The 17012-nt window shown below is 48.7% G+C and overlaps 1 protein-coding gene across 1 annotated transcript in view; it reads left to right on the top strand.

Annotated features, from left to right (window-relative positions):
* Positions 1 to 16087: 16087 nt before the first annotated feature.
* The window catches only part of LOC119445901 (optomotor-blind protein-like), a 139452-nt gene continuing 138527 nt past the window's right edge, over positions 16088 to 17012 (top strand). Inside the window, 1 exon segment of the mRNA XM_037710198.2 lies at positions 16088 to 17012. Within this exon segment, the coding sequence (XP_037566126.1) occupies positions 16788 to 17012 (225 nt within the window). The 5' untranslated portion in view covers positions 16088 to 16787.

Below are 17012 nucleotides of genomic sequence, written 5' to 3' on the forward strand. Positions count from 1 at the left end.
GGGGTAAGTTAAAATTTCTCAATATAACACTTCTGGTGATGGAATCTGAGGAGCGAAATATCGACACATGAAATTGATGGTTATAATGTATAATAGAGGCTACGACTGAAACTGCTTTCATTGTCGTAAGGAGTAAAACGTCAGTATCTTTAAGTTATTAAAGAAAGGCTTATACAGTGACGGTCATGCCTAGATCTTGTAATTATTCCGAGTGCATGCGTTTTTGCAAATCATAGTATTATCATTTTTACCTTTTGCAACCATGCTAGCCATGATCCTTACTTTAGTATCGTTGTGTATATATACAGGAAAAAAAGCCATTGCTCGATCATGCATGTGTCCCGTGTCCAGATGGCGCTGTTGTCGCGCCACGCATGACGCATTGGGAGCTAAATTTAGCCCTTTGCTCGGCGTTCAGCGAGGCATAGCTCGACAATAGAGTTTTAGATTAGCTGGAGGCAAGCGTTCTGGCGCTGGGGCCACGGTACTGCGCACGCGCATGGGAGTCTGCGCATGCGCAGTACCGTGGCCCCAGCGCCAGGGGGCCCCAACTCTTGCGTCCTCCTAATCTAAAACTCCCTAGAATACGTCTGTCGATCCGAGCGGGCGCGATCGCGTTTGTGAGAGCTCACTCTGGACATCGTAGGTGTAGCACACGAAACTCAAATATGTGCTTATCAGGAGATATAAGTCCTACAAGTGCGTAATTGTTTTGCAGGAATGTCACGATTGCTCGGTTATGCCATGTGCGGGAGCCTCAACCAACTATACGAGTGCAGCGGGTTCGAGCGGCGCAAGGCTTTGTCGGGCGGCACTAGTACTCGTATATAGGAAGGTCATTTCTTTACACTATGGTACCCGACCACCTTCTGCAAAACAAGCAGGCCCTCTACGAATAGGGAGTGAGCGCGATTGTAAATTAATACCGTAAGACCTTCACTAGATGCAGCATTAGTTTGACATTTCAATATCCTAAAAAAAACATCTAAGGCTCTTCCCCTACCGGGAACACGGGGGGCACTTCGAAGCTTGTCGTACCCTCAAAATTGCGTGTCGCTTTCCCTGGCCTCGTGGTTCACTACCCTTCGTTGACGCTGGGCTTCGGTAAGACGGGCTTTTAACGTGGGATCCGCTGCCTGCCGCTGTAACCGAGACTGGGCTTGGGCTGCCTCGAACGCTGAATCGCCACGGCGACCGCGAGCCTGCTCCCGGCGACGTTTACGGCGTTTCTCGTCGAAAGCGGCCTGTTCCGCCGCCGACCCAACAACGCGTCGCCTGCCTATTTGTTTGCCGAGCGTGTACTGAAAAGGAAAGCTGACGAAACGCGCGCGAGACCCTTTCCTTCCCTTGCCCTTCTCCCAGCGCGCGCCCGCTCCTGATTGGGTGCTCCTGTCACGTGTCACGGCCGCGCGCCTCACGTGTTTCACCAGCGCGAGACAGGTTTTTTGCGGTCAACCTACAACGGCACCGACACATGTGAGGCAATACAAGCTTTGCTTAAAAAAAAACCGCACAGCGTTTCTTATGTTATTCCTATGACGAAGGCGAAAGCCCAAGTGCCGAAGCATTAAAGACGGACACATCCCCCTTAATTCCCTTAGTGTACTTCGCTTAGTCATCTAAGCAACTCACCCCAAAGGTCATGGGTTCGAGTGTCTTAACAGACTCCATTTTAATTAACCGTGCCTTCATTAACACCAAAGGTCGTGGGATCGACTCCCCCCAACGGTCGTGGGCTCGAGTGCTTTAATTATTTATATATTAATCACCTGTGCCTTAAAGAACGTCGCTTTAATTACCTATAAATGGGTGGGTTCGACTCCCACCATAGGTATAGGGTTCAACGCCGACCGAAGGTCGTGGGTTCGAGTGCCTTAATTCCATCTTAACTGTGCCTGAATTCACTTCGCCTTCATTAACACCAAAGGTCAACCATTCGATTCCCACAAATGGTCGTGGTTCGACTCGCACCAAAGATCGAGGGTTCGTAGCCTTGTTGTACCTTTCGTGTCGCCGACGCATTTTCGCTCAATCGGCTCACTAATGAGGCATATAAGGCTTTCGCCTAAAAAATAAAATGCCAACTTCTGAAGTTCGACCTCAATTTCATGAACCGAATACTTCAATTCGTAACGGAAGCGCATTAGATTTGTATTCCCGATTGCCTAGGCCCATGGACACGAGTCCCTGGCGCGTAATCTATATAGCGGCTCATGCCGCTGCCCGAGATCACATCCTCTGGACTATCCCACCGGGTTCACGAGTCCCGGTAGACCCACACGATGATGTCCAGAAAAGATACATCGACATTCTGATCTACTACAGACTGGCGAAATGCGAAAACACCCGTGTACTTAGATTTAGGTGCACGTTAAAGAACCCCAGGTGGTCGAAATTTCCGGAGTCCCCCCACTACGGCGTGCCTCATAATCAGAAGTGGTTTTGGCACGTAAAACCCCATAACTTAATTTGATCCACTACAGACTGGGTATGGATGACATACCCACGCCCGCATCTCAAGCTGACCAGAGAAGAGTCGGTGATGTACCGGAAACTACAGACCGGCACATTCCCGCACGGCACCGTGCTGCACGCCACGTATCCTACGAGCTACACTTACAAGTGCGCCTTCTACTCTGCGCCCAATACACTCTACCAGATGATATGGGAGTGTGGGCACAACCCAGCGACACCACCCATCACCGGACCAGCCGTCGAGTAGTGGGAGGCCCAGCCGACAAGCCCTGAAGACCAGCATCGTCTGGTGAGCAGGGCCAAGCTGGATCGGCTGAGACCCACGGAATCCTGGTACTATAGGGACGCCGCCCACCTCGGAGGATTCCACCTTCACCTCATTTCTACAAATAAAAGTTTATTCCTCCTCCCAATTTCAAGTATTGGACTCAGGCGCCCCAAGTTATTACGAATGCCAGTCGCCACTCGAAACCTCTCTCTCCCCTCGTCACTTCTTCTTCCCACAAGCTCATTCAGATATACGCGATTCTCAGAACCGGCGAGGAAACGGTAATGGAGCAGTTTAGAGGGAGCGCGGAATGCTCCGAGCCAGCGAGCGAGCCTGCCTTGCTTTCCGGAGTCCGCTGTCGCTCAGCGGGAGTCCGGCGAAGCGCGGCGTCGTTTAGGGGAGGGGAGGGGGGTTGCCGCCGCGACAGGCGCCATTGCTGTTGCTGCTACCGCTGTGTTCTCGGGGGGCGGCCATTGTTTCCTTATTCATGAGCTGTGCTCGCGCTCGGCGGGAGCTTTTCTCCGCGTGTCGCCCTCGGCGCCGGTCCTCCCCGCCCAGTGCAGGCAGCTTGCACGCCGTTCCTCGCGAGAAACGCCGATAGATCCATGCGTCTTTTAGGCGGCGGTGCCGAGTCCCACTATATACCTATGCGCGTGTTTTGCTCCGCGGCCTCTGTTCCGCAATTTGACGATTCTTTCTAGATTTGATTACATATAACTCACGGTTGTGCCGTCTGCACGGAGGGGCGGATATGGCTGTGCGGAGACGTGATAAGTTGAGACGGAGGTATAACCAGACTTTGGACGCGTTTGACTGTGTGTGTTGTGTAAGTGCGGTTGGTTCTGTGTGGGGTCGTCGCATATGTCATGGCATCCATCTAGAGTATACTATGCTGCACGCAGTCGGCCAGGTAAACCTCGACTACAGATTTAGACAAGTATGCGGGACCAAGTGTGTGCTAGAAACGAGCAGAAATTTATTGTAAGTGTCTACAGGTGCTGTCCATTTCAGATTTCCTTTTGCGGGCCTGAGCGCAGGAAAACACGTTCGGCTCAATGAGCTCGCATAGTTCACCCCCCTTCAGACGTCGTTGTTAATATTCCGCGCCGTTTCTATAGATTTTCTGTTGCGTTCGTAGGCTCTTCTTCGAAATGCGATTTAATGCCACGCATGAGTTTTGCAGGGACAAGGAAGAGGGCTATGGTGGAGAGAACTTGGAGAGTCCGTCATGCAAAGATTATGTTTATTAACAGTCGATTGCCGTAATTCATGTCATCAATATAACGTCATACAGTAGGTTTAAAAAGCACGAATGCGAAGGCGATACGCATTTTCTCCTATAAATGCCGTGTGCATTTCCGTCAGCGCATGCGCAGTCCTTCGTTCGTTCTCTCTCTGACGTCATGTTGCTGTCGGCTACGCAAGCCGCATACGGACTTCAAAGAGCCATCTTAAGGTTGCACCACCCTGCCACTGAGCGTATACCTACACCACCGTCCCCACCGATCATCGGCCCAGAAGGTAGCGAAAGCACTTTTGTGCTTTTTGAAAACGACTGGCCTATGCGAGCGCCTTTGACTGTGTGGTTCTGTCCGCGCACACATGCACATATTCACCGCTAAGCTTCCTCTCTCTATCTTCTTTCTATTCTTCTGTTCCCCTTCCCCAGTGCAGAGTAGCGAGCCAGATGCTTTTCATGGTTAACATTCCTGCTTCCTCTTTCTTTTTGACACGAAAGTGTTTTATGCCAGCGTCCACCATCAACTTCCTGTAACGGATGTGACGTCGGCGCGAACACGTGAAATATGCTCTCTCTTGCCAGGGATGGCACCACCATCTACGAGCGGTGAAGCGAAGTACTGCATCATGACGCTAACGAACGCCGACAGTGAGCGCTTCGGTAGTCTCAGCGCAGCGAAGACGTCAACGCGCTGTAGCCTGGTGCAGGCCTTCTGCTGAGGTGACGACACTGGCTGTTGCCGCACATGGTTCGTCTTTCGCGTCCGATTAGCCTGTGACGCCTCGTCGCCTACGGAGTGCAGCTTCAACATGCATCAGCAGTGCTTACACGCCACCTACTGCTTCGCTTGCGATGGCATCGACTAAGAAAACTGCTGCGCTAAGCGGCGCAGAAAGGCAATGACGTCGACGGGCGAATCTCGCTTTTGTCCGGCGAGAGACACACCTGCGCGAAGCAGAACGCCTTCGCGCGTTCGCAGCACCACTCGCATTCCTGAAGCTGGGCACGTCGCAACTCAACTGGCTGCCCAAGACACTACGGAGCCCAATCAAGATGCTCGTAGCTTTCTCCGAAGCGACTCGGCAGCAGGACACCGTTCGCCAACAGGACGCCGCGTGCCAAGCAAACCTGCAACACGGTCACCGACCCGCAAATGGTGCACCTTTCGCTGCATCGGACCGTGAGTTCACGAAGCAAGCATGCAACAGCTTCTGTGAAGACACCTTTCACTTTCGTGTTCTATACCGAATCCTATGAAAGAGGGATCAACCATATTTTTTTCTCTCTCTCACCTCCGCCAACTCTATTAACCATGTATAGTTGAACGCGCATGCTAACTGTGATCAGTCGCCACTTCAGTTATGCACCACACCTGAACGCTGTTGCATGAAAAACTTCACAACTTTTAAGCATATGTGCATCCAATTACCCATTTTACTGAAATATATCGATTCCGAATAAGTTTTTGGCCCACCATTGCCTTTGCTTTTGGCAACTCGCTACCGCGCTGCTGCAAACGGCACACTGAGGCCTGTAGCGTGAAGCTGCGTGCTATTTGGCTGCCCGGACTCTGACGTGCGGATCTGGTGAACGCTTTCACCTCGCCCAGTGACAAGAAAGAAGATCAGCCATGATGCGTGCGGGCGAGCCCAGCGTTGCTATGTACTGTTACAGGCGCCCTATCTGTGTGCTTTGCCCTTTTCCGCGTCTAGTGATTCGCCCATGCTAAAGCTATTTCTTTTGTAGTTCCGTGCCATCTACAGTGCGTTCATTTAAGTGAGTATAGCTGGCCATCAAGCTTTGTTTTCGAATGACACTGACAATGTCGTGGCTTTGCTGCCCAGACCTCCCTGTTTAACGTGTTCACTGACGGCACACGTCACGACAGCGATAGATTTCCGACGTATAGAGTTATGAAAGCATCATCGGACCCTGCATTTACTGATTTTCCGGATTCTAAGCACCTGTTTTCACGCTACCGCAAGTTTTCTAAGTGTAATTCTACTTATATATAGGCAGGTGAGGTTTGGTGCCCTCCCCCTTCGTGCTCTTTTTTCACTCCCGCATTCCCCTCCCCACGTGTAGGGTAGCAAACTGGACAAACTCTTCACTGCCTTTCCTTCCTCCCTTCTCTTTCTCTCTTGTAATGAGAAAGAAACAATTCAACACTTCTTTATACCTTGTCGCTGCTTCACTGCACGAAAAAGTATCTTTCACTTTACACTTAGAAGATTTGGCCTAGGCTTCACAGATACCATTCTTTGCTTTGAGGCCTCACCTCTAAATTTCAGCCACATGATATTTGTTTCGCCGTCCTGGATTTATTGCCGAGTTTCACAGCAACGGCGCTAATAAACTTACATCTCTTTTTTTTTTCTCTCCCTCTCTTTTGTACTTATCAGTAGTCGATTACCGGTCCTTCCTGTTGTCTTTCTTCTCATTTTATCAAGCAATTCTGTGTTTCCACATCATTTACTCTATATCAGTAGTGAAAATTTATTTTCTTTTATGACGTGAATAACACCAACAACCGAACAACAACAGCCCCTTGTCGTTGCCTTGCCTGGAGACGGTCTCACGCTAGCTGGCTATGTGAATACAGCTGTTTCTGGCAGACAGCCTACCTCGTCGTTTCTCCCTTGCTCTCACACAGATTGCTTTCACAAAGGGGGAGCGGAATAGAAATGAATGAGGTGTTATTAATTTCGGCTGCAGTCCGAGATTGCTCGCTGCATGTGGTGCGTGCTCAGTGATCACACGCACGTGCTGTGTTTCATAAAAAAATTGAAAACAAATACACAAAGTTTCAATTTCTTCATTACATTGATTATACGGCACATAAGCGTGATCGACGCTTTGCACGTATGCGGCCGGTATATATACTGTTCACGTGTATGACCTGCAGCGTATAGACTCGGGAACGGGGATTGTGTTAATACCCGGCGTTTATCCTTCCCTATTATATCACTTCTTCCATCACATCCTACCTATACACAACGTAATTTCAATGTGTTGATTTAGAGGTTTCAGAACAGCCAGCTCTCGCAGGAGGAGTTACCCCTCTATCTTCTGAAGAAATATCGACTTCTCTCTCTGAATTTCACGACATGTCCGCGCCCAACAAGGGCGTTTTCTGTTTTGGGGCAGATCACAGAGTCTCGCAGAAGGCGATAAAAGCGCGAGATAGCGTCTCGCGGAGGAAGCAGTCTACAGGCAGCCTCGCCAAACCTCGAAATTCGTGTTTTATCGTCCGTGCGACCACGAGAACCGAATCGAAGTCGTTCCTCTCATTGCGATGCACCCTCGAAAGAGGCAGTTCTATACGCCTTCGATGCCGCCTGAAGAGGTTGTGTTCGCATTATATATAGCCGCCGTAATTACATACGTGCTACGAATCGAAATCTGCAGGTATGCAGATACACATGTCCCCCATTGCCAACGCAGAAGCGAAGGCTCAAACGTTGCATCGCTGTGTCGAGTTGTTCTGCTGAGTCATGCTGCTCGGCCTTAACTTCGATAGCTCTTAAGTACTTTCACTTAAGTATTAGACCTACTTAGGAGTGCTTCACTAGCTGGCTCTGAAGCCACTCCTCCCAAATCAATTTATCACTAAATGGATTTACACCTTAGCAGATGTCAACTTAATAAAAAAAATTTAATGCAGCCGATTTGAGTCTCTTTTAAATTCAAATCCAGTGCTATATATAATGCAGCTCCACTCAACGTGATAGCTGGGGAACTGCGGAGCAGTGATTCGCCGGTGTTTCCCTTGTGTTTTCCATGTGTTTATCTTGTCTTATCCTGTGTTTATCTTGTGTTTATCCGTTTTGACACCTGTGCTAAGGCGCAACTGGTGGGAAACCGCCACGCACACGGAGCCAATGCCTTTGCTGATGATAGTTAGAAGCGATTTTAACGCACTTCTGTTAATAAATGCGCTTAATGATTGGTTATTACGGTCTTTTACATTATTCGGATAATGTTAGTTTATTTTGAACCGGTTTTGATCAATTGTGCACTTGTTGTGACCCTGTTTTGAGCACTTGTTTTTGAGCGTGATCACGAGGGACGCCGCCGACAGTCCTGGCCCTTAAAGTGCTCCGCACTTAAAAATGTGGGTTATGACGCCATGGTATACGGATTGCAGGTGCCTCGCGTGTCACCTGCGTAACTTTCAAAGGCGTCCAATTGCGACCAAACACGAATCTGAAGCGAGAAGATATATAGTCCACAGAAAGTTTCTGTACACTCTATATACCTATACACTCTTGAGGATCGTTTGCGCTCGACTCATATCGAACGCGCACATGTGTACAACAGATGCAGAGAACGAATTTTGAGATTTCGAAATAGCCGCCAGTAAAGAGGCACACCATGCAATATTGCTTCATTTTTTTTAATATAACGAAAACAACCAGTGTAATATGATCAGCACACCGATGCCAGTACAGCGACACCAGCACACATATGCATATTCAAATGAACACTGCATCCATACAGTAGTTCATCTACAGCGAATGAATTTTCGGGGAGCGCATTTCATGACAGAACCGAATGGCGTTTTATGTGCTTACCGATTTCGGAGACAAGTTCCCTGCACAGTCCTACATTTATAATGTTCGATCGCGCCGCCGAAATGAGCGGGGCGCGACAGGCAGTTTTGCGTTTATTGCGCGCAACCGATCTGCGCGCGATTCGCGAGAAATCAGACTCAAAAAAAAAAAAAAAAGGAGGGAGGGAGGAATTGGAAAAGGCATCGAAGCTATACATATACTATAAACATACACAAGCTGTGTGAGACCGGATTCGCAAAACCGGTGCCATATAATTTAATATACGCTTCGCGCATTCCAGTCACGTTTCGGTATCTTTCCCGGCACTGACGGCCGGTGTGTTTGTACAGTACACCCATACTGACGCCACGTACTTTGTCTCCGCGGCACGCCGCGTGGCTTGTCGAGAGCGTAAAGTTTGGCTCTGGCGAATGCCGCCAGTATATATATGTGTACACGGTGTAAGTTACACCCAGCGCCGGCGGCAAGAGCAGCTTTCGAGCCGGCCGGCCACATTTTCCGAATCGAGGCGGCGATAAATGAGTAGCGGCAAAGCAAACAGGGATCTCTGACATTACGAAATAAGAAGAAAGAAAGTAAAAGAGGGAAGGGTCAGTGAGTCGACCGCCAAAAGACACCGCACGCCGTCGGCCCCGGAGAGCGACCCTCAGTGACGTTTCGGTATGTCCCCCCAACGCGACCGGCGCTTTTAAAAAGCCGGTGTACCGAGAATCTCGCTCGAAGTATGTATGTACCACCTGCTCCGCGGTGCATCCTTTGAAAACCACTGTCTGTGCGCCGAAGGCGCGTGAAACGGCCAGTGAGTACGCGAAGAGCAGGTATTTTTGGCGGACAAGTTTCTCACAGTGTCGGTTTACCAAGAAGTTTGACAAGTTGGGGTAAAGTGTCCATCCTATATATTTCAGTGCGCATGCAGGTGAGGCTAGTTTTTTCATTGAGTATTTTCCAGTCCTCTTCCCCAATTTTATTTTAGTCAGCGGTAGGCAACTGTCAGAAATGCCGATACAGTGCGAAGTTATACGACAAATGCAACATTTATGTTCATCTGCGACAAAGCGTGCGGAAGCTGAATATAAGACGAATCAGCCACGCATCGGTAGTTTCTTGTTGTTGTTGCTCTTGTTCAACCAGCTCAATGAGCTCAGCGGCGATTAAGTCTGCGGTGATATCACGGGGATCAGAAAGAGACACTAACCAGCTCATTCAGAATGACGCAGCCGGTGGCCGCATCCATGCATGCACTCTGAAACAGATGAGACGCTAATGGCTTCGTTGATCCTTTTTGACAGATGTACGTTATGCCTTCTTGCGATGCGTTATTCGACCAGCAAAAAAGGTTTATTTCTGTTGCCTTCAATGGCTGCTCCTATATAAATATCAAGCGCCTGTAACATTCCGGCACACTCCCTCATTTGAATTAGACGGCCTATAGATATAGTCCACAGAAAGTTCATACACGACAATCGCGGATACAAGTAATAAACCTTCCGTATATATACGTAATGTTCAATAGCCTGGCAAGGGAACAAGAATTCAGGATCGCCAGTCAGCCTCTAGAGTCTGTAAAGGAGTACGTTTATCTAGGTCAATTACTCACACGGGGACCCTGATCATGAGACGGAAATTTACAGGAGAATAAAACTGGGTTGGAGTGCATACGGCAGGCATGCATTACCAAATCCTGAATGGGAGCTTACCACTGTCGTTGAAAAGAAAGGTGTACAATCATTGCATTCTACCGGGGCTAACATATGCGATAGAAACTTTGAGATTAACAGATAAGCCCTAGAACAAGTTAAGGACCGCACGAAGAGCTATGGAACGAAAAATGTTAGGACTAACGTTGAGAGACAGGAAGAGAGCGGTGTGGATCACAGAGCAAACGGGGATATCCGATATGCTAGTTGACATTAAGAGGAAAAAGTGGTGCTGGGCCGGCCATATAATGGGTAGGATGGAAAACAGGTGGACCATTAGAGTTACAGAACGGATACCAAGAGAAGGGAAGCGCAGTCGAGGACGGCAGAAAACTAGGTGGGGTGATGAAGTTAGGAAATTTGCAGGCGCAAGTTGGAATCAGCTATAGCGCAAGACAGGGGTAATTGGAGACCGCAGGGAGAAAGAAGCCTTCGTTCTGCAGTGGACATAAATATACGCTGATGATGATGATGATGATGATGATGATGATGATACGTAGAAATCCAAATAAGACGCAAGTTCAAAGTAAAACGCAAATTTGAAACGATGAAGAGTTGTCGAACAAGGAATCGGCATTCCTTGTTCAACTTATATATCTCCTCATCATTGCTATGTATACATATAGAGGCATTTTCGCAAAGGCCGGTTTTTCTTATATTCACAATGCTGTTTGCTACGCGTGCAACGCGATCTCCCGACCGTTCGCTGCCGTCACACACATATACTGTAAACAAACACACACACACGCGCACGCACGCACATTCCCACAGCAAAGGATCGCATGGCCGGTATACGCGGCGCAGCTGTTGCATTCAGTGCCTATCTGTCGCGCGTGGGGCGGAAGTGATGTGCCGCTGTCACCCGCTCGACGTCGCGACACGGTCACACACGCACACCATCTGCGCGGCCGCTTGGTCCTTCGATGTGGCGCGACACGAAACCTGTCGTCCGGTGTCCGAGGGGGCTCTCGAAAAGAGCTGCGACACAACCCCCCCACCACGAAGGGGCGCTTCCTTGCACGGCGCATAAGCGTTGCGGGGCAGGGCATTTTTATTCGTTCTGCGTTGCTTCTTTTTCTCATTTTTCCCCATTTATTTTGCTTTTGTTTTCTGTAGAAGCCTCTGCGCGCGTTCGTCAGACTGGAAGAAGTGTAGTTTGCATGAGAGGCCAGGCGGTTTCGTATTAGGCCGGCATGGCGGGTGGGCTGGCTAGTCGGCTTGTGTGTGTTTTGGAAGCGCGCCGTCGAATCGTGACAGCGCGGTTCCTGTATATATATGTGGCCTGCAGGATATTGAAGACCACACGGTTGGTTCGCGCGTACACGGTGTCTTCTCGTGTTTCTACGGATTGTTCTATATATGTGCGCAACGTGCGCGCTTTATTTTGGTGTTGTATACGAATATTATTTCGACGCTTATTTTGCTTTATACGCGCGGGATCGTAGATTTCAACAAACAGGGAAGTGCATTTAGGTTGCATGTAGGGCAGCTACGCTTCGTACGCTGTTTGTCGGTGCACATTTAGGTCGCTGCAGTATACGTGTCGTATGTCGTCGCAAATCGGGACGCAGTGGCGACCTCAAAGCAGGAGACCCCCGCTTGCTGGCAGTTACTGTATATACCAACGTTAAACCCCATTCCCGTCGACCTTCTGATTCATCTTTACCATTATTATTACAGTCGAACCCGGATATATTGAACCCGGATATAACGAATTATTGTGTATATGGAACAGCTGTAAGATCGCCCTTGAGAATTTCTGAATAATTTTTTTATTTTATATATCGAATTACATATATATCGAACTTTTTTGTGATCCCCTTCAAATTCGATATATCCGGGTTCGACTGTATTATTATTATTATTATTATTATTATTATTAGTTATTATTATTATTATTATTATTATTATTATTATTATTATTATTATTATTATTATTATTATTATTAGTTGTTGTTGTTGTTGTTGTTGTTGTTGTTGTTGTTGTCCCAGAATTAAAGAGTCTTTATAACGCCCACTTTCATGACCTTGATATTTCTCACAACTGTCTGTCTTCGTTCTGTTCTAAGCTTTCCGTTGTTGTGTCTTAGTTTCACATTGTTCAACTTCCCTTCTCCCCCTTTTTTCTTTTGCATGCATCTTTCGCCTTGTCGTATGCACACTTTTCTTTTCAAGATTGCTGGTTTTTATTCATTTTGTTTTAGTGATATTCCCCTGTCGTATTTTTTTTTCTTGTTTATAAGTTTGCTTGCGCCAGCACTTAGACCTCATGGTTGTCCCTGGGCACAATAAGTAATTTGATTGATTGATTGATTGATTGTTATTGCTGGCACAAGCGTCGTGCGCACACACATTAACATTCGTGCTGAGAAGCTAGCTGTGTGCATATATATGCCACACCGCGATGGCGAACGTCAAGCTAATTTTACGTAATCAATTTCTTTGGACGCTGACCAACGCGCAGACCGTTTTCCCGTCGGCAGAGAGATCAAGGCAGGGAGGTCAACCAGACGAGCGTCCGGTTTGCTTCCCTACATTGAAGGCGGGCAAAATACAAAAGCTATGGGCTGTGTCGGGTGTATATAGAAGTGCACCTTCCGTGGTTTTGGCAGCAAAGGAAATGGTCTATTTTGACAGAGAGGGGGTGTATATACATTGAAGCAATTATAACTGTGATGACATGTGATTTTAACTACTATAACTGTGAATCAGCTGTCAGCCACGTGATGTATTGTCAGGGAAAAAAAATCAAGCTTTCGGTTTATTTGCAGCATGTATTTTTATATTACATATTTATTTATTATCAATAAAAGTACACATAAAAAATCGCCAGCCCTTCCCCTGTCGAGAAAATGGGGGTATAAGCGAAGCTTGTGGCAATTAAGACGACGCTCTCGCAGGCGTTCCGCTTCGTTTGCCCTAAACTCAGGATCGGCGGCTCTTCGCTGACGTTTGGTCTCAACATCGCGATCCCGCCACTAGGGGTCCGCGGCTCTTCGTTCGTTCTTTCTTTCTTTCTTTCTTTCTTTCTTTCTTTCTTTCTTTCTTTCTTTCTTTCTTTCTTTCTTTCTTTCTTTCTTTCTTTCTTTCTTTCTTTCTTTCTTTCTTTCTATATACCCGCATACCCGCATATCCCTGTACCCGCATATCCCTGTATACCCGCATATCCCTGTACCCGCATATCCCTGTACTATACCCGCATATCCCTGGCTCATACCCGCCTATGCAATGCGGGTAGGCGCCAAGCGTGATTTTATTATTGTCAATCGTGACGTATCTGACGAGCATGTGATGTTATTGATGTCATGACCTATCAGTCATGTTAGTGACTGACGCTAGTAGTGTTAGTGAACGAGACGCTAGTTTTCGACAGGTTTTCGATAGGGTATTAGCGTGACATCATCACCACCACCGCCGCCGCCGCCGACACTTGTTAGGCAATACAAGATTCGCTTGAAAAGTATTACATCCAAGGGTACCTTAGTCCAAGGACTGCGCGGAACCCCCGATCAAGATGACAGTGATAATTTTACAGGAATAAAGCAGCAACACTATGAAATAAATAACAAGGTAAAACATTTGTAAAGAGCGAAGATACAAATACATATGTACAAAGTACGTGAATGTAAACCAGGAAGCAGTACAGGGCCGGTATTTTGTAGCGATGCCTTTCCGATGCTAATGCCTTTTCGCACTTTTCGTGGTCAGAGCAACGGTCCGCTCACGTTATGAACGGTATCAGCCAGCCGTGAGCGGTGGATGATAAGACTAGTATAGAATAAAGCATATTGCATCGCTACAAAATACCGGTCCAGGCAGAACAATATACAAACAAGAAAACACAGTTCGAGATTATATATAATGACAAATGCCTTGAGGGCTCCATTAAATGAAAATAGCGATGTTCAGTTTATATGATGTGAATATAGGCAGTTCAAAGAATTATATAGCAGCAAATGGCACAGTATTTCATACCGTTGTTGTTATACCCGTGTGGTAATAATAAATTTATGTTGAATACAAACCGAATGTTATAAGTAGATGTCGGCGAATATTTGAACTTTCGAATACGCATCGAATATTCTAACTATTCGTATTTGTATTCGAAAACGAACTATACGGTTTTTTTTTTAGAATATTGAAACTAACCAAATATTTCACAAAAATATTTCGTCGAAGTATGGTTACTGTTCACCGGGTGCTAAACAAAGTATCGCAAATTATTAAAAGTGAAACACAAACTAATGTTTTCGAAGGAATGCAGAAACTAATTGCGTCATTCAATCTTTGTTTTCTGTTTCATTGCGAATGCCTACATGGCAACCTGTATTTTTTTTTTTTTGTATTCTTTAGCATTTTTGGCATGCCAAGTCATGTACCAGTTTTATTTGCTACGCTCCAACAAAGGGATGTTTTCGTGCAACGGGCCCTATTACATTTGTCTACGGCGTACAAGTCCTCCAGCAACTTGTCTTTTCTTGTTCCACAACTTCTGATCTTTTTCGGCAACCATTTATTTAGCTTTCTTGGAAACCAGCTAGTCGTACAGCAGCAAATCATTCTTGGAAATCTTGTTTACAGAAAGGCTCTAAGGATATTGAGGGGGTATTCGTGCAGCTTTTTTTAATGGCAATGTTGTGTTTAAAAGTGATCCTAATTGTCCCTGATAGTTAGCTGTCTTTTTTTCTTTTCCCCCTAGTCAGTACAAGTGTGGTTGCTAGTTGTACCTAAATAAATATTGCTGTTGTAAATTTATGCGTCTGCGTTAGACTATTCGATTCCATACTTACTACCCGTATTCGATTAGTATTCGACAACTTGACATTCGCCCACCTTTAAATATTAGTATTTCACAGTAAGTCCTTACTAATAAATTCAGAGGACTGTTCATTAATAATAACCTTAAAGAATAAGCCAGTAATGCAGTATTGAAACGACTTGCTTATGGATAAAATGCGATATATTTTGTTACAAGCTAGCGCTCGCGTTGTTCCGTCTTGCTCTTTGTCCTGTGTATTGGGTTATACATATAAGGTATCCTTGACAATGCTACACATAACTGGCCAGCAACGTCTACACAGTTGATGGAACTGGAGCGTTGTTCCCGTCCGTCTGAGCGTAGATCTTCAGAGCCGTGGAACATTTGTTTAGACCTAGTTTGCCAATACCTTCTCCAGAACTCCAAAACCGAGTGCTGCGTTATGCCGATGAAAGCGAGTTTCTGGTTAGACGCGCGTCTAACAAGTGCCCTAGGGGGAACAGCCAGCGCCTGGCGGCGTGAAGATACGAGTTACCAGATCGACCGACAGATGGCGCCAGGCGCTCCAGCCCGGCGTCTTTTCGGAGGGGGGGGGTCCCGTTTTCGTCGGCCGTAGGCCACACACCATTCATGCCGGCGGCGCGCGCGCCAGCCTGTGTGGGGCCGGCGACGACGGCTTGTGGCGGCTCTCCCGCAGGGCGGATCACGAGGGGAGGGGTGGTGCGGACAGCGTAGGCCTCGCGTTTTCGCTCCCCGCCAATGAACGGGGTCTCGGCGCGCGGGACCCCCTCGTCTGGGCCTCCTCCCCCGCCTGGTCCCTCCCGCTCCGCGACTGAGCCGCGCCGCTGCGGAGCACAGCCAGCCACCGCCGCCCAGGCCGTGACAACTTGTTTACCGAACTCTCGTCACCTCCGCGAGGCGCGATAAGATACCACGGGCAGCGACCTTCCCCCCCCCCCCCCTCCCACTATCCTCCCTGCTTTCTGCACCCCCCTTCTCCTCCCCACACCCGTTACCTCAACCGCCAATTCCATCGGCTTCTACTGCCAGTGGTAGACAACAACAGCTGGACCACTCACTACCAGTGCCCTCGTGTTCGATCGGCCGGCTTGTTCAGGAAGAAACGACCTCACTGGCGGAGGGATTAGCCAACGGCCCCAGAGAGCAACCACCGTCGTCGAGAATGCTCGCTCTTTCTGCATTACACAACAAAACCCCGGTGCGGCGACGACGATGACGACAAGCTCGGAGACGGGACCACCGGCGTCCACAGCTGTACTACGCGACCGCGCGCCATCATCTGCGACAAGAGCAGTCATTCCGAGTGTGCTTCGTCGTGGTGGTGCCGTGCGAAACTGGGCGATCGAACTCTGCGACGTGCTTGAGATCGCGCCTGTCCCGGTATAGTAGTGCGACCTACACGCTCGGCAGTGTGCTCGGGTTCCGCCATCACGGCAAGGGAAGGCGAGGCGAGCGGCAGCACCGCCTCCAGCCGGAGACGGCGGCGGCTCGCCGCCGGCCGGTCGGCCGACCTCCTACCCTCCTCGTGTTGCTGCTTGCTAGTGTATCGAGGTGCTTGTACGGCGTGGTTGCCTCGCATCGTCGCGAGACGAGGACGTCCCGGCGTCCGACGCGCCGCCGCGCCTAAGACGCGGATCCTCGGGATCCGCCGTGAAGCACCGTCGCGGCGTGCGGGTGACGTGTGTACTACATCCTCTAGCCGAGGGGCCACCTAGCCCTGGGGCCGCCGTGGCCTCGCAGCAGCGCCGAGGATATGCGCTTCGAGCACTCGGACCTATCGTGCCAGAGCGCCATGGCGTTCCATCCCTTCTTCCTGCCCGGCGGTCCCGCTCCTCCGGGAGCGCCGGCCGCGCCGGGGTCGTCGTCGGCTGCGCCCGCGTCGAGAACCACGGACTTCAGCATGCACTCCATTCTGAGCCAGCCGGCAACGGCGTCGACCACGGCGCCCTTCCTTCCTCTGGAGTGCTTCTCGGCTGGA

This window comes from Dermacentor silvarum, chromosome 3 (genome assembly GCF_013339745.2).
Source record: "Dermacentor silvarum isolate Dsil-2018 chromosome 3, BIME_Dsil_1.4, whole genome shotgun sequence".
Taxonomy (NCBI): Eukaryota; Metazoa; Arthropoda; class Arachnida; order Ixodida; family Ixodidae; genus Dermacentor; species Dermacentor silvarum.